This window comes from Patiria miniata, unplaced genomic scaffold (assembly GCF_015706575.1).
Source record: "Patiria miniata isolate m_02_andy unplaced genomic scaffold, ASM1570657v1 HiC_scaffold_4, whole genome shotgun sequence".
Taxonomy (NCBI): domain Eukaryota; kingdom Metazoa; phylum Echinodermata; class Asteroidea; order Valvatida; family Asterinidae; genus Patiria; species Patiria miniata.
Window position 1 is genome coordinate 2,884,400 of NW_024037071.1, and position 24,806 is coordinate 2,909,205.

A 24,806-nucleotide genomic window follows, 5' to 3' on the forward strand; every position below is an offset into this window, starting at 1 on the left:
GGCAGATCTTGCAACGTCTTCAAGTTTTACTGTACAGTCTGCCCAGTTACAATGTTTTCCTCACTCAAACTTTAATCATGTGAACTGAGATCGAAGTGTTTAGCTGAATGAGTGCAAATCACGTTTTCTGCCTGAACTCACCGAACTGACATTTCTGTACAACAAGGTTACGTGTCATTGTTGCAATGGTCATTGATTCCCCTGCTCCATTTGTGTATGTCAATGTTCTTCCTCCCCCCCCCCCAACTCTCGGATAATCCCAGATCAGAGCAACGCTTATTGTTCTTAATGTGTCAGGCTAATGCTTAAACTCCCATTGATTTGGATTGCTTGAATGGCCAGGATCAATAGCGCAGGCCTCTTGTATGTCACAACTGGAGTCGGGGAAGATAATAGACGATTTGAGGCCTTAGGTTTCCTCGAAGGGCCGGGATTAGTCAAAATACAAGAAAAAAAACCAAATGGACTATCGTATGATGCCTTCTGTAGCATTGTTATGTGAGAAGTCAGACATTACTTACCCAAGTGTTTTCCCAATCCATGGCATACTTATGGGATTAAAATCTGGATTTTTAAAAATTTGGTTTGAATTCCACTACTCGGTTTAGATTTTTGGATATCGGATATTCGAAACCATCCATAAAAAAAATGAGCCTTCCGTTTTTTGTGTGACACAAGCTAAAGTAAATATTTGGAACATCCACCAATTTGCTACATGGTCTCTGACTGAATCTGCATTCACTCACTATTATGGTCTTCTTGGTTCAGGTAGGGCCTATAGCCTGCTCATTCGACTGTTCAGAGAGTTCCCACCCATTTTTTTTAACCATTACAGCTCTGGAGCGCATTGCATGCGGCATGTTACTCGTCACTTCGGAAATCGGTGAGATCGGATAGCCGTAATTCGGTTTGAAAAAAAAAGAATTGGGAGAACCAGATTTTGAAATGGCTGTTTTCGCCCACCGCTAACACTTATATTTCTGGATTGAGAAGTTTTAGGAAAACCACCGGTAGTTATTCTCATTTTCATAAAACTGTTCAGTTTAGCTAGAAACTGAGAAAAAGCAGTGAGATTAATGTTCATTCCACATGTACATGTACATGTCAAAAGCTGTCTTGATATATTGTCTGCATGAAATTTTACATAAAAATTCCAAATACAATGTGTATGATAATACATTTCAACCATCTCCCAAACATCTTCTCAAATGCATAAATATTCCTTGCTTGCTTAAAAAAAAAGACACCCCCAGGTTATCATGTTCAGTTCTATATTCTGGCCTTTTACATGTAAAACAATAGGATATGAATTTTCTGGGGAAAATGACTCGGATTTTAAATGAAGAGACCTGAAAAAGAGCTTGGAATGACAACTTTCCCATAACAGTACAAATATCCAGTGTCTCATAAAGATCAGAAAAAGGTTCCATCAGCCTCTCAAAACCTCAGAAAAAAATCTATAAACATTCACTTCCTGTCTTTTTTTTTTAAATTTTCCAACCCCCCCCCTCTTCTTTTTTTCTGACCTTTAATGAAGAGAAAGTCAGCTCCGTCGGAGCGTACAGAATAAGTCTGTCTCAGTACCGGAGCCGACTCATTAAACTCCCAAGGTCACGCTTTCTATAATTTCATTTTGTTGGATATTTACACAAACGCAGTCTTTTTTCCCCCTCTACTATTTCCTTAATTTTTGTGCTGTTCAGCATAATTGATTTGCGGGGTTCGCCGAAAGCCTTGTCCGGTCGTCTGCAGTCTTCGTTTATCTAATTAAGCTCGTAACCAATCGATATTGTACATAGGCCCTAATTGATAGTGTGGTAAGAAAAACAGATGTGTGTAATATACAAGGAGTGGTGGAAGGTCAAGGGGGGGGGGGGGTAGTGGCAGGATAGAAAAACGTTGGCTGATTAATATCTGCCCTGTGGTTGACCCTCAGGAATTTCCTAAGCCCTAAGATACAGTGTGGGTCATTTTGGTTGTGTCCATCTGCTAACTCTATGATCCCCCCAAAAATTATGGTGTTTTTGGACACTGTTACTGTACAGGAAAGCTAAACAGACAGGTCAGTGACACTGGCTTAACCTGACACTAACTTGTTCGTGAACTTGCCATTAAAACAAAGTTAATTCAGAAAAACATGTAAGATGCAGTTTTGTAACCGCTTTACTGCAACAACCGAGGTCTACTTGAAAATGTCTACCTTTAGTTCTTGATTTTGATCTGACAGCACGGGTAGAGTCGCAAGACAGTCTGTGCATCGTGTCTTTTGAAAAAAACACTTGTGCATGTTTTCTCACCATCCACCAAGGAATAGGTAACAGGATAAGGGTAAAAGTATGTCATGCTGACGTCATTATTTGAATTTTACAAGTTTTTTTTTTAAATTTGTAGCTTACATGCATATAAAACTTTGGCATTGCTAGTCAGTGACACAATTTCTGCTTTGTACACTTGTCACTTTTCAATATCTCATACATGCAATCTATGACCAAAAAAGCCGAAACAGCCCTGTGTTTGTCACGTGACAAATACACGACTAGTTTATTTGTTTTGTGTTTTGTTTTGTTTTTCTTCGTTTGGAAGGGTGCCAGAGCTAGGGCAATCTTTTGGGATCCAAGCTCTAAAGCCATACTTCCTGATCCCGGCCGATTGAAGTGATAAGGCCGGGGTGTAAAAACAAATGAGGTGTCTGCCTTTTGTGAAGTTCCCGATCCCACATCAATCACAGCACTAGCCTCGCCGGATACTTCGATCACTGTCCCCCTGTACTTCTGTCTTACTTGACCTGGCGTGGGCAAATGGATAAAAGACTAGAAAACGTTTGAGATGAATTTTGGCAAGCTTGAATTTCAAAAGTCTACAAAGATCACAAATGTGGCATCTGATGTGTCGGGGCAACCGCGTGTCTTTGTGGTTAACCTTACAAGGTTTTGGTCTTTGGAGATAGTGGCTATAGCCATAGAGGCTTGATTTATCATAAGTATTTCAAAAACCAAAAAAAACCCAAAAAGCCCCCCCCCCCAAAAAAAAAACCCCACCCTATGAATGGTTACAATAATATGTAAATCCTCCCTGACACATACCGGGAAACGACTACCGGTAAGTGTTTAGGATAAGTGTTCAGGATATGTGTAAGAGTTCAGGATATTTCAATACAAGATTTAATAGTTATGTTATCACGAAACATTTTGAATTGAAAACATGTGCCGGTGACCAATCCCTTGTGTAAAGAGTATTACTACTTTTTGGGGGTGATTCCATCAACATACCGGGTGTGCAAAACATGGTTTTTTAAAGTAACTTTAAGATAAAATTCATATTAGCCTTGATAGCTTGAGCCTTTTGTATGCCAGAAAAGTCACATTTAGTAATGTTTTGGAATTATTCCATCAAGGTGAAATTTTGAAATAGGTTTGCCCTTCACCGACATGAATGTTATCAATTGTAAACGCTCAGTATTATCGGAGAGTTTGTGAAAGAAATGTTCACAAAGCTGGTCGGGTATAACTTGAACAGATAACGTGCTGCTCACTAGGGCAGATGTCTTACCACTTAACCTATCAGCTGGCTGAGGTCAGCTTGTGGTTTCTTCAACATTACAGATTTTGTAACCGTCCCTTTAAACGTCTTCCATTGTGTTTTAATAATAATTTTTTTCTTCCTCTCGTTTTCCTCCCCGTCTCACGGATGCAGAGTTCTCTATGGCAACCAGATCAACGATCTCCCGGAGGGCATCTTCCGAGGCCTGACCTCCCTGCAGTTGCTGCTCCTGAACGCCAACCACATCTCCTGCATCCGAGTCAATCTCTTCCAGGATCTCATCTCTCTAAACTTGCTGTAAGTTACCCCCTCCCTCCTGACGATTGTTGGAAAAAAACCTGTTTTTTTTCCCCCAAAATACTATCCCCAATTTACCAAATATAGATTTTGTTTGTAATCGGTTTACACATCCGTGAACGTGCACGCCATCTAGACTGGTTCCCTGACAATGCTCCGTTTCATCTGAAGTAGGGTCAGGGAACCAGACTACAAGAACATAATTTTTTTCTTGGTTTTTCCAGTATCTATGAACACACAAGTTTAAACAGGTCAATGTAACAGTATTTGCTGTAAAACACTAACCTCAAATCCATCCATTCCCGAAAATTACAGCAAAAGCAAATGTTGTATATATATTCCCTTTAAGTTTTGTAACATTCAATTTGATGGCATGGTAACAAAATACTTTTTTTTCACCACAGGTCCTTGTACGATAACCAGATCATGTCGCTCGCCAACGGAACCCTGGCTCCCCTCCGCAACCTTCAGACCATGTGAGTACAGGTTCCCTTCTTCTCTGCCCCACTAATCTGCAGCAGGTGTATACGATGTTAAGAGGTTGACCACCTTAAGTCATTAACACACCTGGGGCCGCGGCATTAAACAAACCTCTCGTGATGTTAGGCTCCAAAAAAATTCAAGGAAATTTGGCATCGATCACCGTTTGGCGGCGCGATTCCTGCACCTTGCAAAAACTACAAATTTAATAAAAGTGTGCACGCGACGTAGATTAGCAGTCAGACAAATGTTTGTGTTGGAAGTGTGTTCCGACGGAATCGGGCCACTCGTGTGTGTGTCAGTGTTTTGATTGACGTAAGTCTTGTTAGGCGTCTTAAAGTGTGTTGTCGCCAGCGATCCGGCTGACCTACATGCAAATCCCAATAATCGTTGTCTAATTAGCCGTTCCTGTCTTACATTTCGCGGTCATTTACGGAACTGGTGACTAGGTTGTGGTCTGTAATTGTTGATCAAAGTGGACATGTGTCGCTGTGCAATCAGTTTTGTGCTCGTCACAGTCTTTTGGAAACGTTGTACCGCCGTACACCTGTAGTGGACTTAGCCCTCTGTAACAGGTGTTAACAAATGATGCACAGCGTACATTAAAGTTTCATTCATCTTTAGTCAGAAATCATTCGCACAGAGCACTCTGCATCTTGGCTGTCTGGCATGGAAGTTGCCTGCCATCTCTTTAATTGTCTCAATAGAGGGTGCTATAACGTCAGTACAGTGTTGCCCTGGCTTGTCATTGGGTTCTGTATGTCTGATAGTATGCCTATTGGACTTTTCCTTTTAGGGACCCGGCCAATTTACAATGTACGTTAAAATCAAACAGGGTATTTATTTCACTTTCAGACCTGTTATGGCTCAGAGTCATCTCTCCTCATCGACATGATTTCTGTTCTTTTTCTCTGATTTCCAACACTCAATATGCTGTAGTTGTCTTTTGAAAGAGTGATATATGCTAAAGAGCAATTTGACTGGCCCTAACAGTATACACCGTATAGAGCCTTGTAAGTTGTAAACAAGACCTTCTCAAGTTGGCAATAATAGTGTTGCAACTCGAGACACTTAGTGCAGTCAGTAGCATCTCTTCTCTGAAAAGCTGAAAAGACTCGAGATTCTAGCAGACACTTTCCACAGTCTCCAAACCTTAGACTACCAAAGACGGCCCTAAGAAAGAACCCAAGCCGATACAAGGTTTAGACCTCGGCAATAACAGCTAAGGGGGGGGGGGATAATCCTGCACTTTTCTAGGGATTCAAAAAAGAGTTACTTTTGTCTGGCCGCTGGAAACAGTGCCGAGCTGTAAACCAACCGTCTCATTGTTCTGAATTATTAAGCACTGTCGCATCATGGCTGCATCGAGCCAGGGGCAGAAAACTGCAAACGGTACAGCGTTGGTCATTTTGGTTTGCAAGGATGTCCCTCTTGTTTATTTTCTCCACCTTTTAGCCGGTGGATAAGACTTTCTTGCTTGGCTTGTTAAAAATGCAGAGTGTATTTTTCTAGTGACTTAGAATAACTGGAAACGTGCATTATAGTGTTCTCCTGGGGGAAACAAAATTGTGACAAAAGTCAAGAAGTGTACATATCAAGAAGCCATTTAACCTCTTTTTAAAAAAGCAGATTATCTCTGCCATAATAAGCACCTTAACATGCCACTCTTAAACAGTACCCGTTTAGGTAACGCTTATCCGTCAGCTTAGAATGGTAGCGCGGCACAAAAAAAAGTTTGTCAGAAATTTGTCCAAATCTTGGAAAAGAAAACCCCAAGGTCGCAGAGGGGACAAAGATTCTGCTCCCTGTTAGCACGCGATGAGTGGCTTGATATTTAAGTTTTTTGGTCCTTTTTCCTTTGGCGTCTGAGTCAGAAAGTTAAGGCCTTTATAGCCTGATTGGTCCCAGAGATTTAAGCCGGTCTGTGCTTGTCATCGGGAAGAAAGAAAGCAGCTTTAACCAAAGAAGGATCATGTCAAAAGAAGATGATGACGACATGCCCCATGTCGTGTATGCGATTGTCAGCTTTAATCTCACAGTTTCTGATTCCCCGGCTCCCTGTTCATCGGTACCCACTTCAGGAGGAGAATCCCCATTCCCTCTCAAGCATCACCCCACCCTGCATAGTGGAGATTAACTCTAGGAGATAATCCTACAAGTTTCATTGCAAAGATTAAATGCACCAGAAAATATCCTTCAAAAGATTTTTTTCCCCCAGTATCGCCATTAAAGATTTCACCACGACAAAAGGTGCAAGGGAGCAGTTAAAATGATCTTCGACATTTCGGGTTAACTTTTTTGTATCTGGTGCTTATTTAGGGTCGCCAATCGCCTTTTTGCCAACATCGCTCAATCTACCAACAAATTAGTCCGTGGAGAGACACTATATCAACACTCAGACATTTGCATGCAAAGGAAGTCGGGCAGTGCATTTTTATGGTGATAGTTTTATTCCTCTTAACCATGACTCACTTTGCTCCGACTTGCAAACTTTTGAACAAATGCTAAATCCACAATTAAGTCTCATTCAATTTATGTCCGAAAAAAATAAATCAGTAAGTCAGTCAAATGAAAGGTTAAGGAAAATCATTTCTTAAAAGAACTGGTTAAAATGTCAACTTACTCATTGGGGAATTTTCATGTGGGATTTCCGACTTGTTTTCAAAACTGTCTGCTATTTTTATCTGTCGTGTCCGTAGAGAGTTTCCAGCAGTATGTGTGTCTTAAACAGACAAGCACCCATTTCAATATACATGAGGACTCACAAAAAAAGGACTAGACAAGTACACTTGTTGGCGATCCTTGTGTTTTACTTCAGCAATAGTAACCACCAGCGACATGTGTCACGGTGGGTTTACTGATACTCTAGCCCCCTTGAACATTGTTTTTCTTCAAACAAGACATTTAAAGAACTGAAAAAAGATACCCTTTTCTGTTAACCGTGTAAACACTTTTAGAAAAACACAAGTGATGGCACGAGACAGACAACGTCACTTTGAAGTAGTCCCACTTCTAAAACCTTCTAAAAGGGAGCCCAGGCCATCCAGCCGTGCCAGTTAATCCCATGTGCGGCAAAAAGTGTAATACGAAATTTCCTGCGTGTGCATGGGTCGAAAGATAACATAGCCCCCTTAGACTGGCCCCCTTCGCCTCTGTGGAATCTCCCCTCCCCCCTCTCTCAATTTGTTGTTCAGGTCTTTAAAAACTGTCAGATTTTGTTGAAAGTAAATGTGTAGACATATGAAATAAACCACGTGCTGAGATTGAAGTATTCACAGACTGTTTGTATTAGTATTAGAAAAGCATCGCACGGACGGCTCTTTACGGAAGCTTAAAATAAAACTCATCGTGGTTCAATTTTTTTCTTTTTAAATTGCACATTTGTAGGATGCTCGTAATTATCACTTGTCCAGTTAGTCTGTCCTTGAGGCTGAAAAACACGTCTGCTTTTGGAGCTGTGCCCGAGGGAAGCTGTTTCCTCTGGATTTCCTTGTTTGTCTTAAGCTGTTCGAGATTTATGAATATTTAACGAAACTGGGCGGCTGTTCCAGATTTTGGTCAAACTTTTCAAAGCTTGATGAATAGATGTGTTATTTCCAAACGTTTGCACATTCAGAATGTTGGCTAGTTGCCTCCACACAGCTTTCCAGTGATTAGCTTTTGAAATTCCGTTCAGTGTTTTAAAAATATTCATAAATACCTGAGACTGTTTACCCTTTCTTTTTGGTCGAGAGCCCGTCACGTGGATGGTTTTAAATCGCTGCTAAAACACCGGCTGGTTTAAACTCAATTCCCGCGTTCTGCACGGCCACATCGCGCAGTACGCGCCGCATACGCGCCAATTTCCATATAAGGAGATTTTAGGGACTACGCGCGCGAGGCACATACCATGGCATTGCCAGAGGGGTCACAAAACATGAATTAAATTGTTGAATAAAATTGTTGTTTGTGAATTTTTGACTTGTATAGGCCCTATTGACTTTTTGACTGAAAGGTATTTATGAATGGGAATAAATATGTGCTTGGCCAGTTTTAAACAAGTACGTTTAAAACCAGCTGGGAGCCTGGTGGCCAAATATGGCTGGAGACGAACGTACTTGTTTTAAATTGTCCAAGCACAAATTCATTCCCTTTATACATGTAAACCTGAGGAAAAAATGTGCACGACAGAAGTATATCGTACATGTACAAGTAAACGTTCGTTCAAACACAGAAAAATAAGAGACAATACGCAAAGCATAATGCCTTGTAGAGCTTGACGCATCGCGTCAGACGATATGCAGTCATCGAAATGCCTGAGGGTCTCATAGTAGATACATGTACACAAATCACACGGGATCACCTCGTGCAATATATTTCAGGCCATTACCTCAGCTGTACAAGGTTTAATGGCAGAGTCACCACATATCAATGTTGATGGCTCATTGATTTCTCCAGCCCCCATTATCGACACATGGACATGATTGCTGTCTATTGCCATATGTCAGTCTCGAGAGTTTGATAATGGCCCGGTAGCGATTTTTTTTTTTTCATACCACATATTTGCTTTGGGCACATACTTTGCTATGGGAGTTGCAAGTCGGGCTATATTTTCCCTCGGAAAAAAAAATCCTTCAAACCACAAAGCAGCAAAAGAAAAATGTTCCGAATGACTCATAAACGGTTTCCTGAAATTGGCTACAAGAGGTTTTGTAGGATTTTGTAGGATAGAGGAAGGTAGCTAAAAATCATCATTTCTTCAACCGAGACACGATTGACCGAGAAAAATTAAATTGAAATTGAGAATTACGGAAGGGTATTTTTGTTTCCCCAAAACAACCCAATTAAGTCCGCCAGAAACATCGGTCCGATAAATCTTGAAGTCAAATCTCTCTAATCCCTCTGCTACCGAACCTAAATCCTCCATAATGCATCGCGTCATTTTCACCCACATGTGCGATTCATCATATTTGCACGAGCAGGAAGACGAATCATAGTTTGAACTTGAAAGAGGAAACGAATGCTCATCATCCTCCGATCTTAATCGTTAGGCGTAGCCTCGGGTAAAAATGAAGGGTTATGCGCTCTGATATCCGTGTCTCAAGGGCCTCTTTATCAGTTGGGTGTAACGCACTGGCATGATTCAGACTCATCTCCAGTTTGTCAACTAATTTTCAATTTGGAACCCTGACTAAGTTTTGTGTGGATTTCTGTGTTGATGTTTGTGAATGGAAATTCTTGGATTAATTCAAGTTTATTATTTTATTTTGAAAGGTTGGTTAGAATATTGAGATTTGACAAGCTTGAAATTCAAGAGAAGTAAAAAGTCTGGTGTCTTACTTATTTTGGTGCATTATACATGCCAATATTTGTATTTTACCAGACTAACTGATGTAAGTGATAGTCAAGCTGCCTTCACTGAAGACAGATCAGCCGAATAGCTTATGGCATGCAGGATAAACTAGAAATCCTGTGAATTCGAGGTTACTTGTGAAGAACTATTATTCAAGTTTAAAAGTTGACTTGATACCTGCGCGGTGTCTGCTGTGCCCCTACCTGTAACTGTTGAGGAAATCATCTTGTGATGATACTTGCCTCGCCTGTTTGAACTGCATTCCCTGTCTTCGAGAAAGTTCCGTTTGTTGTTGACACTTAAAACAGTGAACGGTGGACTAAAAGCCCTCTATTGATCTGGAAAAAAAAGAGTCTTTGGATTGCATCAAGTTGAAAAAAAAACTAGGCATCTTGGCTTTTAGTGAGGACTTTTGTGTCAAAGTCAAAAATGTATCCCCCTTTTTCCCCCCAGTCCTTCTGCATAATTCCCTTGCCAAGTTATTCCTCCCCAAAAGGTTTGAATCAACTGATGATATATGGGGAGAAATAGGGTGATTTGCCATGTAGGGTAATTTGACCTGGCTGGTCAGAGAATAGAATTCATGTTCTAAAAATTAATGAGGTAGAGTCTTCTGGGGGAATCTGTGGTCTCTGGAAAACTGACACATTCTCAGCAAAGAATATGCTATCTTCGTGGGAGGATGGATCCAGAAATATCTATAAGCCTGTCCATCAGGGGTAACAGTATCACAAAATGGGCCTCTGCCAAAATGCAATTTCAATGCCTGTTTTTGCAATGGTATAGCATTTTCTGAATTGGAAGCAAATTTTCCGAGCAAAAGCTCTTTGGATTGAAATTTCAACGGCAAAACTTTATTCTCACTAGAAGTCTCGAACAAGTGAGAACAAGAGTTGTTGACTGCATGTGATTCTGTTCTCTTTTATTTTATTTAGTTATTTTTTTTTCCTTTCAAAAAGAGTTTCGGGTATCAGGGAGAGATGGCAACGACATTGTTTTGAAATTCTACCCGGTGGCGGTGGTAGTGGGGGATGCGAGAAAGTTCTGAGTAGTCAGTTTGGATTTATTTTGCCCCAGTTTGATATCGCCTTGAACAACAGGGGGTCCACTGATAGTAGTTGTGTTCCTCCTTGCAGTCTACCCCTTTTTTTCCTGAGGGAGGTCGTGGGGATTTTCTTGTAGGGGATTACCAGCAAGAATCATGTTGACTTGTCAGACGAGCGTTCCTGAATCTCCGTGTTTTCACTCGCATTACTCACTCCATCCACCTGGGATATTCAGTCGGGCAAAGCAGTCTGGTATCACGCCTCCTGTATGGAGTATCTCCCCTTGTTGAAAGGATTAGGTAAAAATGGTGCACGCCAAGCACGGCACCAGTCTACTCCTGCAGACCAAACTAGCCCGAGGCTATCGCGGTATACAAATCTCATGCTGTTGTCTGACCTCAGTCGAGAAACCTTCGCTAGCCGAATTCTTTTCTTTTTTTCCCCATTCGTTCTTTCTTTTTTGGGGTGGACGAATTTTGATCGACAGTCAAAGTCTCGGGTGCACTTAATCAAGACCATCATGCAATTGGGCCTGGAACTATATGCGGCACCGGTGCGCGTAGCAGCCCCGTGCAAGAAAACAGGATGTCGGCTCGTTTGGGAGCAATCAATTAGCTTATGGGCAATTATAGTACAAATCTCCTGCTGTCTTTACTGCTGCAGGTAGCCAATGATTCATTGCAGCACCGGAGGTCGTATGCGGTATATTTAGTCATATATTGTAGTTGGATGATTTTCAAAGGCCAGTCAGCGCAGAATCCGTCTTGCAAAATCTGAGATTCGAAGTTCAAAAGTCTTTGAATGTGATTCGGAACCGGACTTGCGACAATTTCAGTTACTTATTATTTGGTAGGCTTACAACTGATATTAAACGTACTATCAACTGTGAACCGTAGTACAGGTGAGTAAAAAAAACGAAACCCAAATGTCGGGACCATTGTTTAAGTGAAGTTCTGCATGTAGCACATTCAAAATCTAGGATATAAAAGCCCAATTCATAAGCTTTCTTTTAGTTCAAGAATCATTCAAATCACTCTAGTAATTTCAAGTTACGTAGTTTTAAACACAACCACCGTTTTAAAGTTCTGTCCACGGATCACACAAAAGGCGTGCGTTCTTTTCATCAAAACGAAAACAATTCACACACATCCCTATGTGATTCTTTTTCGTTTTGCTGAAAGAGCACTGAACTTTTTTGTGATCCGTGGACAGAATCTTAAAAAGTACATGAGTGATTTGAATAATTTTGTACTAAAAGAAAGCTTATGAATTGGGCTTTCATATCCTAGATTTGAAAGTGCTACATGCAGAACTTCACAAAAAAAATGGTCCCGACGTATGGGTTTCGGTTTTTTTTACTCACCCTGTACAGGTACAGTTTCAGCAAATGTGTGTCAACTAGCTTTATGAAGGAAAAAACTTTGAAAAGCATTAATAACTGGTTGTTCTAATTGAAAGCCATTTGCAAGCCCTAACCCAACCTGTCTTATCCTTCCGTCTGAAAATGGGAATTGATCAATGTTTAATTGGACTGGGAAACAAGTCGATATTGATTAATGGTGTTCGATGGAAGATCTCTTTTACATGACCTTCCAATTGATAGAATGGGATGTTTATCATACATGTAGTTCCATCTTTAATTAGCAACTGGATACTTCAAAACCATCTCACAAATTGCAACTGAGAAAAGACAATTTGAGATTATGACTCCAGATTGATTGTGGAGACTTCAGCTGTTTCAATTTAAACGGAGGTCAGAGTTGGAAGTTCTGAAATACTATTAGTTATTCGTTATCAAGACGTCTGCATCTCAAGATCTTGATTCTAATTTGTTTGTGGCTTTGGCCTATTTTTAGACTTTCCAACCATTCATTCATAAAAAAAGAAAAGAACAGGATGTATTTTAAGCCCAACTGTTTCAAACTGGTCTGTCACGGAGTCCGGAAATCCTTATTGAGGTACTTCAAGGCGTCGCTTTCACTTAGTCTCACGTCATTGTCTTAAATCATCTACAGGCAGCTCTTTATACGCACAGCTATGTGGCTTTGATCAATTACTGTAAGAAAAATTTGGCAGAACACAGTTTCCGCAATTCCCAATGCATTTCAAAAGGAGCTTTGGTCTGTGTTGGCAAGGAGATTACAGGATTTAGGATGAGTCAGAAAATGTCTCCAGACAATTTTTGCTGGAATTGACAGAAAAACCTGGATCAACACGATGAAATATCTCCCCTCCTCCCTTTCCCATTGGCAGCATATGAAGTGTTTGCGTGAAAGGGTCAATTCCCAGTGTTCAAAACAATTTTTCTCCCTTTGGGCTCTTAGGGGATTTTCGGATTAGCGAGTACGAGGTAGCCCACAGTCAAATGAGTCAGAATCTTGAAGATTTTTTTTTTTTTTTTGGCCTTTTGGCGAAACTTTCCAAAACATGATTGAAATTTCATAGGAAATGTGCTTTAATTGAGGTTTTTTCCTGCATTATTCAACAATGCTTACATGGGGGCACTGTGGTCCAATGATTATGGTGTTCGACTCATGTGCTGTGATACGTGGGTTCGAATCCTAACAGGGAACGTGGTGCTTGTGTTCTTGGGCAAGACACTTTGCTACGATTGCCTCTCTCCATCCAGGAGTATGGGTACCTGTGAAGGTAGAGACCAAATTGCACTGATCTTGAGCTGCTGCAGAAAACTGGTCTTATTCCTGATGAAGAGGGATAATAATTGTTAAGCACTTTGACACCTTATAGGTATAAAGCGCTATATAAGCACCACATTATATACACTGTGACTTGTATATAAAACCTGGAACTTTGTCTATCCATTTAAAGGTTATGTTCCTACGGTAAAGGATCATTTTATTTTAGTTATATTTGGTAATGAAAACCAAGAATTCTTTGAAAGCATCCATTTGCACCATAGCTCCCAAGCCTGATGGAACCTGCGGAGTAAAGACGGTGAAGAAATGTACAGTTTAGGGGTGGGAGGCAAACCTCAGATGAAAACTTTGGGTAAATGTAGAATCAGCTAGGTACTAAAAAATGCAATCGACATGCAAGCCTGAATTGGATTTGAACCTGGGTCACAGTGGAGGGCGATCAACCGGAAAACCAACCTCACTTCCCAAAACAACTGCAAAGTGCTGTTTGTTTAGCCAAAATATGTTTGTGCGAATTTGAAATGAATTGATAATTATTATAACTGCTGGAAAATATCTGAATTTTTTCAAATGGAATGAGTCTGAGGAAGAAGCAAAAAAAAAAAAAAAACCCCAGGATAGTGACTTCAAAAGGATTGCATACTTCAAAGATGACTGTATGACGAAAAATTGTCAAAAGAATCTACAACTCTCTTAGTAGTTACTTTTCAGCTGTGAAACATATCAAGTTTATTTTTGTCTGATTTCAAAATCAAAATTGGATTGGGTACTTCACAGACGACTGTGAAACAGACAGTTGTCATCAGTGTTATTTAGTTGTCAGCTGTTAAACTTACCGGGTTAATTTTCAGATCTGGCTCCAATTTCATAGCTCTGCCTACTATTAGCGGAAAATCTCCGCTTACTATAGCAGACAATTCTGTGCTTACGGTAAGCATTTTTCGCAAGTAAAAAGGATTTGTACTCCTGTGCATGCATACCTCCTGTAAGTAAGGATTCTGTGCTTACAGGGTTATTGAGCACATAATTGTTTTGCTTGCGCTGTTAGCGCAGAATGGTGATCGTATAAGCACGGAAATCTGTGGTAGGTAGAGCCTATGAAATTGGGCCCTGGTTTCCAAATCAAAAATCTATTCAATAGTTTTGCCAGGTTTGACCTAATTTTGTCGCAAGTTTTATGAGTTTCATTCTGGAGTGCTTATCAGCTATCCATTTATTCCTTAATCGTTCCCTCTTCCCTTCCTGTTTTAAATTTCCTCCCCCCCCCCACCACCTCCTGGCCTTTCTCCCTCCCTTCCAAGAGACTGCAAACATAGGTGCTGCAACGCATCCATCAGCACGCCGTGTCTCCTCCTCCAGGGGATTGATTAGTGTACACCCCAATGGCCCCGGTCACGGTAGAGGAACCGGAAAGAATGGAACCTGAACCTAAGCATAAATTGGGAAGGGACCTAGGGGGTTGGCTGCAGGCACCAGCTACTCCCTCCCTCCCCCTTCCAAAAAAAAAAGGGGGAATGCTAACAGTGCAGGATTACTCATCGTGATGCAATTCGTTGTGTTCCAGGTTTGTCTGGGATTCACCAATTCAGTTCCTGTACCTCATGAGTAACGTCGGTTCGATTAAAAAAAATTGCTGACTTCTGTCCTTGTGCGATTTCTCAAAGTCACGGAAGTCTCGCTTGAACTTTAACTTGTCCTCAGCTTGAATCTTGAACTCTCACCTTTTAGCACGACGGGCAGAGCATACTGTTCGAAACGTTGAGTCCCTCTGGTTCTTTTCAGAACCACACATACTCACAAAAGAGATTTATTCACATGGTGCTACCGCAAACTTATCTTGTCTTAGTATCTTTCCACCATGCAAACCTTCAAATCTCATCTTTTAGCAAAGCTGTAAGTTTGTTTTAGATTGTACTACATAGTATTTACTCCTTGATAAATCCATAATACCATAGCGAGCTGGGGCGGTTTGGGGCGGTATAAGGAGTAAGAGGCAGGGCGGTTTGGGGCAGTACATGGTCTAAGTGGGTTATGTCTTTACACGCAAAGGTTTTGCGGTATTCGGAACGGATGATGGATCACATGCGACGAGCGATGCCAGAAATACCTGTCTGCGGCCCACCCACTCGCAGCGAGTGAGGCCGGAAATATCAATGTCAAATTAATACGGGCGCGAACTGGTTAAATTTCTTCATTTCATTCAGTACTGACCCATTTTTTATTACTTAAAAAAAACCTCATGTCATTTGCCAATCTTACCTTTTCATAACCACTTGTTTCATACTCGGACTTAAAGCATGTCTAAACCGGAACTTAACACACACTTAACAGCTAGAGTGTTTGCAATTGGAAAAGCTCGACAGCCAGCACCCAATTAATTTGGTCTGAATTTAATACCTTTCAGGACTCCACAATAGCAGCGATCCTACAAAAAGCTGAATAAAGTATCGCTTCTTCCATGCTCGGTTGTCAAAATGCCTGGGGCTGCTTGTTTTTCGGTGTGGATAAGTACAAAAAAACTGACGAATTAACGTCTTAAAAGGGCAGCTTGATTTTTTGTTAGTCTGAGAATTCACAAGGGCTGCATCGCTGAAACTCCTTGAGATTTTGAAGGGAGATTAAAGCTCATCATTTGTCCCCAGATCAGTAAAAGTGTCACCTTCCTTTTTCAGTTCCACAATCAAAAGGAATAAACAGTTGCTGTCAGCGTTTGCACTGCCTCGTTTAAAATGCTGCCTTCTTCAGAAACTCTGTTTTGGTAGTGTTCAATCTAATGCCTCTCTTGAAATGAACTGAATTGAATGAAAAAAACCTGTCAACTTGTTGGGAATACTGGGCCCAGTATTGTCCGAGGGGACAGTAAGCCTCTTGCTGTTCGATGGACAGTATACTCAGCCTTTTATCCATTGATGTCTTCTTGATGGCTATAGAAATCCCTCATCATCAAAGTGACACGAGGGGAGCGACTAATTCTTGAGGGACATCTTGGGGGAAATCTTCCAGTTCCTACAGCCATTTCTTTCTGGACATGGTTGCCATGGCAATAACGGAGCCGCGGAATGTCTCCCGACCAATTAGTTTGTCTGCAACCTTGCACATGAATCAAATTACTTGAATGTCCTGTGTGCTACAGTTGAGGAAATATTTTGTTAGTCCACTCCAGACAATCCTGTGATGTCTGGTGTCAGTGGGGATTGGACAGGTTAATCCATGACTAGAAGCAAATTAAACAATTTTTGGAGTAAACAATCATGTGCTGCCTGCAGCAGCCCCGTTGTCTGACTTCGCAATTAACCCTCCTGCTATCTGAACAGTCAGAGACGGTCGAAAAATCAATCCTGTTTCCCTGCCATGCCTTTTACACAGGCTAGTCACCAACGGTCAGATCACATTTCACGCAAGCACAGTGACTGGTCAAATTGGTCAAATTGGTCAACAGACAAAAACAGGCAAGTGGTAGGCACAGCTGGCTTATCAATCACCTACAGTCAAAGCATAGCTGTATCAAGTTACACAAACAGTCACAGTCAGTCAATCCTGCTTTATGTAGGCTGGGAGCTCTTAACTGTTAAAAACAGTCACTTGATTGATTTTGACCGAAAGGACAACTTGGCACAGAATATAAGTTTGCATAGGAGGGTTAATGTGTCACTTTCACTGTTTGTACTCCCGCCCCATTTCAAGCTAAAACTTATGGGCTCTGCACATGAACATCAAGAGAGGGCGCTGTTTGACCACTTTCGAGGTCCACACTGTGTGCGCGCATTGGGTTGCACGCGTATGGTGCAAAGTAGTGCTGCAGTCGAGTACTACAACACTGGCGCAGAGTACGCATAACTAATGTTTTTCTGAAGTGCACAAAGCCATAGCATCTTCGCGCGAGCGTCAGGCGTTGTCTGCAATGCGTTTGAATGTCTCTCCCAGTGGTCTCCCCCAACTCTCCCTTTCTTACCATTGAGGGAGCCCATTCCACATTAGCTTTTTGTGCACCAGCTTTTGCATAACAGTTACCAAACATTATTGTTTGCGTTTTTTTAGTATTTATGGTTAATTGAGCAAAATTTAAGGCAGTAGAACACTGTTGTATCTTTGTGTAAAGTACAGTGTTGCTCTTGTTTCGGTTTGCGGTAACACCATGTGGTAATAACTACTGCTTAGAAGATATTTAGTTCTGAAAAGAACTTGTCCTGCTTATTATCAATTTTCGTTAAGTAGTTTTTGTTCTGAAAAGAACAGTCCTGCTTTAAGTTCTAAAAGAACTTGTCTTTGGTCTCAACGTTTCAACTAGCCTGCTCTAGTCATCGTCAGGAGACTGTTAAGACCAAAGACAAGTTCTTTTAGAACTTAAAGCAGGACTGTTCTTATCAGAACAAAAACTACTTAGCGAAAGTTGATAATAAGCAGGACAAGTTCTTTTCAGAACTAAATATCTTCTAAGCAGTAGTTATTACCACATGGTGTTACCGCAAACCGAAACGATACCGATACTCCACCATGCAAAGCCTCAAATCTTATACAGTGTTGCTGTTGAGCTGTCCACCAGTTGTTCTGATGCAGTACATGGCTTTGCAGCCGAGGAAAAGCACGACACCAAAGACAAAGTCAATCATGTGCACGGTGGTATTTGAGGGATGTAATGATGTCATATGCAATTTTCGCTGACTTGACAAATGACTATTATAGATCACTGAAATTACAGTTTTCCTTACTTTTTCATCTCCTCCCCAACCTTCCTCTTTGCGCCTCCCCCATCTCTTTGCCCCCCTCTTCCCGGCTTTGCAGGCATCTTGCCAGGAACCCGCTGATCTGCGACTGCAACGTCAAGTGGTTGGTGGAATACCTGGCGGAGAACCCGGTGGAGAAGAGCGGGGCCCGCTGCGAGAACCCCCGCAGGATGGAGGGCAAGCGACTCAATCGCATGAAGAGCATCAAGTTCAAATGCAAAGGTGAGGCAGAATGGATGTGTCTGTTATGTGTCCAGAGTCTTAAAGGTACAGTCCATCATTTGTAATTTGTGCATTTTGTTTGTTTGAAGCAACAAATGTCAAAATCTTAAGAATGGTGCTGAACAACTAACCTGATGAAGTTTCAGCTCAGCTTCAGCAGTATATTCTGAAAAAAAACCAGCATTCTAGGATCTCGATTTCAAATCAAAAGTTGCTGAATCATATTTTGAATTGGGCCTGAATTCAGCATCCGAGACACGTTCTCACTGAGCCGATTGCAGCTACGCGATGTCGCGCACCGATCCCACGAATTATAGCAACCGCACTCATGTGTGTCATGCAAACGCTTGCGCTCGCTTCTCAAATAAAAAAAACAAACTACTAACGGACACCGTTGGAAAGGCCTTCTTTCGTTGATTTCGTTAAAATGACAGCATGCAAGAAAGAATAATTTCACAGGGAGTTTAGTCCCCTTACTATCTTTCAACTAAGTATGTTTTTCAACAATAATTATGTCAGTTACTTTTTGGATAGCTGCAAATGATGGACTGTAGCTTTAAGACACGTTCACATTGGACTTATTTTGTAAAAAGTTAAAGTGTGTGATTGTTAACATTCCATTTTGGTTGTTCTACCGCGCTTGGATTGCGTCCGCACGTGGATTTATTGTAGACCTCAGAAAGTCGTTCGTTAGTAAACAACTAACAAGGTAATTTCCCGTGACCCAGTTGGCCCTGTAAAACTTTCTGGTGCAGACCGTAAAGCTTACAATCAACATTGACACTTGACAATTTGGGAAGTTTACCGGCTGTCCGCACTGGACTTTAATTTGGTTTAAGTTCACAACAGTCCCCATTAGTTTTACCCGCAAGTACTGAGACTGCCCTCCACAAATGTGAAATGACATCTTTAGTAGAGTTGTGCCTTATTTGGTCCTTTCAGATATTGAATCATTCAAAGGTATGTGTTTAATAAGTCATGCTTTTTGGGGAGTTAGCAAACGTGGCAACATACGCCTATTGGAACTGTGGAACACATGCCTGTTTTTTTGACTTTCTACTCTTGTTTTACTTTATACAGAAATTTTTCTGATTTTTCACCAATGGCATTTTTCTTTCAGATGCGGAATACCAACGCACCATGCATGCTGGGGATTGTTTCATCGATTCCGATTGTCCTGAATCGTGTAGTTGCAGCGGAACGATCGTGGACTGCTCGAACCGAGGGTTCCACTCTGTACCTGACAACATACCCACGTACACGACTGAGCTGTGAGTACATCTTACATAAAAAAAACATAAAAATAAGACCATATGCAAAAAGTGTACGAAAACTCATCATTTGAATCAACCTGTTAATGAAAAGAATGTATAAATGCCAATGAATAGAAAAATCATAATAAAAATATTTAAATTCAATTGTATATACATTGTATATACAATTGAATACAATATATTCTTGATGACTTCTTGTTCTCATGGTTATTTGGAAATAAATGTTATTGAATTGAAATTGAAATAAATTGAAATTGAAATTGAATTGTAATGTAGCAAATGCCTATTTTTGAAGTTATTTTTGAAGTAATATTTGTTATTTTATGTTTTCTCCCCTCTAGACTCCTGAATGACAATGACATATCCCGCATTTCTGCTGGTGGAAAGTTTCTCAACTTGATCAACCTCAGCAAACTGTAAGTGAAAACTTTCTCAGTAGCCTCGCAATATATTTGAAATGTAGCGATATTTTATTCTTCTTCATTCACTCATTTTCATGATGACTTGATGAGTTGGGCCCAACTGTCCCTGTCGAGCATAGTGTTGGAAAGAGATGGACCACTCAGACCAGTTTCTAGCTCGATGGATGTTTTCAGGGTCATGTTGGGACGACCTTTTCGTCGAGGGGCTTCAGGATTCCAGAGGAGAACTTGACTAGCTGGCTCATTATGTCGATAAACGTGACCGGATATTTTATTACCCCTGCCCATCGGGCCAATAAATCTTTCTTGAAAGCCTCGTCAAATGTTTACATGGACTGATCCATTTAGCCACGCCCACTGCACACTTTGGCTACAACATGTGGCCCTCTCTGATGCCATACTGCGTGTTATACACTCTTGTTTTACTATACTCTCGAGGACAATGCTTTGTGTTTCCCTTTGTCCCTGTAATATAACACTCTCCCATAGACTAAGCACACAAAGTTACTACAGAGGACCGTTTCCAACAAAAGACACATTTCCGGAGGACTGGGATCTGTTGTTCTCCCTTTGTGTGTCGTACACGCGTGTCTGACATTTGTGCATGTGTGTTTGACCTTAAATCACAGCCCACGATTTGTCAAAACAGCATTCGGCAAAGCTCAGTGGATCGTTCAACTGAAAATGTTGAAAAGAAATTAGCATAATGAGAAAAACCCCCTCTTTAAATAAACTAAGCTCCGCCCTTCCCATCAGCCCCTCCCTCCATTCCATCCCATCTGTCCAATAGCACTAATTTGTTTTTATCCCACATCCATTACAGGGATCTCCGCAATAACCGCATCTCCATCATAGAGGAAGGAGCGTTCGAGGGGGCTGCCAACCTTTTTGAACTGTAAGCCTTTTAATCGTCCCATCGAGTACCACTTATTCCATTTTTGGTTTCATGTCTGTGATTGGTTCCCTTAGGCTGAATGCTACCAATAGATTAGTCACTCTTCACTATGTAGTAGAACACGTTTTTGACCCACATCAAAAGTGCAGTTACATGTCCTGCATTTGTCATTGTCAAGTGGCAGCATTCAAGCTGTATGCAGCACCCTACTTTTTTTACGGTCATATTTTCTGCTGCATTTTCAATTCAATTTCGGCATTTCATCCAACAGTTTTCACTTTGTTCAAAATGCATTGACTCTCTCTCATGATTAGCTTTCCCCTCCAAAAAATCGCTCACCGCTGTTTTCTTTGAGTGAAGTCATGAGCAAAATGATCATTTTCATCATTCAAATTTTTTTTTTTTTAAATATTCAACAAAGTCAGTTCTGCAGTGAACAAACTTTTTGAATCACAATATCATCAAAGCACCCCTCCCCGCAAACAAAAAACATTGAAAATCCCCTTTAAAAGTCATTGTGAATTTACTTGGCTCTCCATCTACTTATGTGGCCAATTTGATAAAATCACTAAGCGGAAAGTATTGCTGATCAGAAATATTTAATTAGTCGAATGAAGGTGTCATTCATTTCAATGTCAGATACAATATTGACAAATAGGTAGTTTTGTATGCACCATGTAAAAATTGTGAAAACATTTCGGCCATTTTTTTTTCTGAAGCCAAATAATTTTGTCACTCTGTATAGCTATGTCTAGTATATTTTTTAGTGGTCTTGCTTTGTGGAATTATTTTCTGTACTTAAAGATAATTTTCTGTACAGTGTGTTTGTCAATTCTGCCGTAAAAGTGTTGAAGCATGCGTGATGTCTGGCCTTTCAATTGTTCCCCTCTCCACACACCGCCCCCTTTCCCAAAAGCTGCTTGCCCCACCCCCAATTAGGTCCTCATTGAAATGCATGCCAAGGCTGTTGTCTGGACCGAGTACCTGACCACTTGAAATACTACATGCTACCGATTACATGTGTTACTAGTACTTGTCAGTAGATAAACACATTGAATGTTCAACCGAGAACATTTTGAAGCACCCTTGATCACAAGTTCTTTCACACACTGGATAGGGCAGTGCGTGTCACGTTCACTGCTCCTCAACCTAATTTATCGACACAGTTTTCTGAGGTGAGCCGTGAAACAGTTGGGATTTTTTTTCTTTCCAAAAGCAAATCCAAAATGGGATGAATCACCCTGTTTTTTTTTTCTCCTTATCTCTTTCGTTTCCGGCAAGTAGTGAAAATGATGTCAATGTTCAAGTTTTTTTTCTCTTCTTTCAGGGGATGGGGTCCAAAACCAAGTGGTGGACCCCCCCCCCCCCCCCCCGGGAAGATCTACACGAAAGAATTTTGGGAATGTAACAACATCACCCCACCAACACCCTCCTCCCCTACCCCAACACCCCTCCATCAAAAACAAGATGTGAAATTCAAAATATAATCCGTAATCCGTAGTTCTATAAAATATAGGCCAATAACGGAGACGGCATCTGCATTTCAAACTTTGGCCTCAGACCCCACCTAGGGAGTGTCTGCACACTCCAAGTCTGAATGTTCCCTGTCCCCCCCTCCTTTCCCCAGATCGACGATCCATTTTGAAATTGCTTTCATCTCCTATTGAACTTTTTGGTCCCTCGTCTTTAAACACTGGATCAGTGTCGTACACTCCCAAAACCCTAGCTCCCCTTCTAAATTTGTCCACTCCCTCAACTTGTCAGACTGCCCGCTCCCACCCGATGACCACACCTCCAACCCCAACCAGACCCCTTCCACACAGCCTCTTGATTGTCTACGATTATAGTTTAATCGTGTCGCAAGTTTGTGTAAAAAAAACAGCAAAACCTAATCAGGTAATCTCTGTCTCAAAAACTGAAGAAGAAAAAAGTACATTATAGACAGGTAGCCTTGGCATGCATTTTGTTCCCTTTCATATATGCAGTCCCCAAGACTTCCTAATGCTCCAAACTCCTCCCACAAGCTTGGAAGCCCTGCCCTCTACCCCAAACCCCACCCACTTCTTATCTCCAACTCCCGCCCCTCGTAAGCTCTGCTCGCATGTATTTGTGATTTTTCCCCCCTACGTCTATCTCTCTTTTTTTTGGCAATGTTGTTGTTGTTATCTCTAGGCTGCTTACTAACAACAAGCTCACCAAAGTCCGCGGACGATTTTTCTCGGGACTTAAAAAACTGAGAACTCTGTAAGTATAGTATCCCGTCTCCACCTCATTTCCCTGCACTCCACTGGTGTGTGTTGCGAATGTGCATCTCTATAACTCAATTTGGATTATCGGTGCCTGTCTGTCTGTTTTGCTTCTTCACGTAGCTCTGCTTGTTTGACATTTTTCTTCGTCGTCAAATCCACGGCAATCCAGCTTTTAAAGTTTATTTTATTAACCTTTTTAAACCAGAGACGTGGTGAATTATTTTGGTCATGCATTGCAAACATACTTAATTTATAAAAGGACTTGCACTAAAACAAAGAGAGAAAAAAAATATGAAATAAATTTAGGGAAAATTGGGGAAAAAATCATATATTTTAAAGGATGTCATAGAAGCACATTCCAGAATGATAAACATATATTTTTGGATTTTGTCCAGTTCAACATATGATTGAAAGTGTCCTTAATTTGGGTTGACATTTATTCATGTTTCCGGGGCAACCACTTGGGAATTTGTCAAATCCGTAGCAATTTCCACACAAATAATTTGCAGGAAAAACACGACAGCATCGGAAACAGAAGAATTAGTCACTTACACGTCAACGTTTTTTTCTAAAACGATAAGTTTCAGTGCTGGATGTCGTGGATTTTTTTGGGCTGGTTTTGCATTGTGTGTGCTTGTGTCTGCATGAGGCAATTAACATGTACTAACCATCTTGTTTGCAGTCTTAGTATAATGGGCATGCGGTGAGGTTTGTCTTCGATTAACTTTGATGCTCTTAGTAGTCAAATGGGGAAGGGGGGAGGCAGGGGGCGGGGGAAGGGGGAAGAACAACTTTGGGTTTGTAGCAGGGGGTTTTGCTGGTTGAACATGGCTGGCATGGTTACATCCAGCAGACTGCGCCCTTTATTTTCAATATGCCTATTTTTAAAGGCATTTTCCAAGTTTTTTTAAAGATATTTTTACACCCCAATTCTGGTAAGATCACTACATTTGCCATTTACAATATTTCCATCTAGGCATTTAAAGCCGCTTTCGCATTGGCCGTTGAGGCTTGTGATTTGTCGAGATAATGTGGTGAAGGGTTTAGAAAGGTAATGTGAATATCGATATTAATTCGAGCTAACTTTTTTGCAAACTTTTGGACATATATTCGGTACCTCTCTCGTGCTTGGCAATGCTGAGGGTTTGGGGATTTTGAAGGCCAGCAATGCCTCAGTGTAAATGCTACGAAGCACTGGATGAAGAGAGGGAAATAATCGACCAAAATATACTCACCCAAAAAAATGTCTTTTTGAATGAAAATGCTTGGTGTCAAGTTATTTTGTGCCTTACTTAAAAACCATGGCGACAGAGTGGTTTGGTTCTCAAATTGTATTGTGTTCGGTTGTTGAATCCTAACGCATTTCACTTAAAAAGTAGGTACCTACCGGTCGATGACTTTACGACATTATTCAATCACGGTAACCGTAGATTATCACCAAATATAGTCACTTCAAAATCATGTTGTTGCACTTACACGGGAAAAGTTGGTTGGTAGTTACTAACTCATTTGTGTGATGATAAACACTTATTTATTTATTTATTTATATATATTTTATATAGATATATAATAATTAATAATGACATGTATCACAATCTACTGAGTTAATCACCAGACATGTAACTCATCAGATTTTAAAAGCTCACTTTGACTGTCATGAATAGCATA

General features: G+C 40.9%; 1 protein-coding gene across 1 annotated transcript in view; it reads left to right on the forward strand.

Moving 5' to 3' along the window:
• Positions 1-24,806, forward strand: part of LOC119739724 (slit homolog 2 protein-like) — a 69,450-nt gene that overhangs the window by 26,765 nt on the left and 17,879 nt on the right. Inside the window, exons 8-14 of the mRNA XM_038214754.1 lie at positions 3,694-3,837; positions 4,242-4,313; positions 18,135-18,298; positions 19,419-19,569; positions 19,914-19,988; positions 20,818-20,889; positions 23,062-23,133. Of these exons, the coding sequence (XP_038070682.1) occupies positions 3,694-3,837; positions 4,242-4,313; positions 18,135-18,298; positions 19,419-19,569; positions 19,914-19,988; positions 20,818-20,889; positions 23,062-23,133 (750 nt within the window). The remainder of the gene's footprint in view (positions 1-3,693; positions 3,838-4,241; positions 4,314-18,134; positions 18,299-19,418; positions 19,570-19,913; positions 19,989-20,817; positions 20,890-23,061; positions 23,134-24,806) is intronic.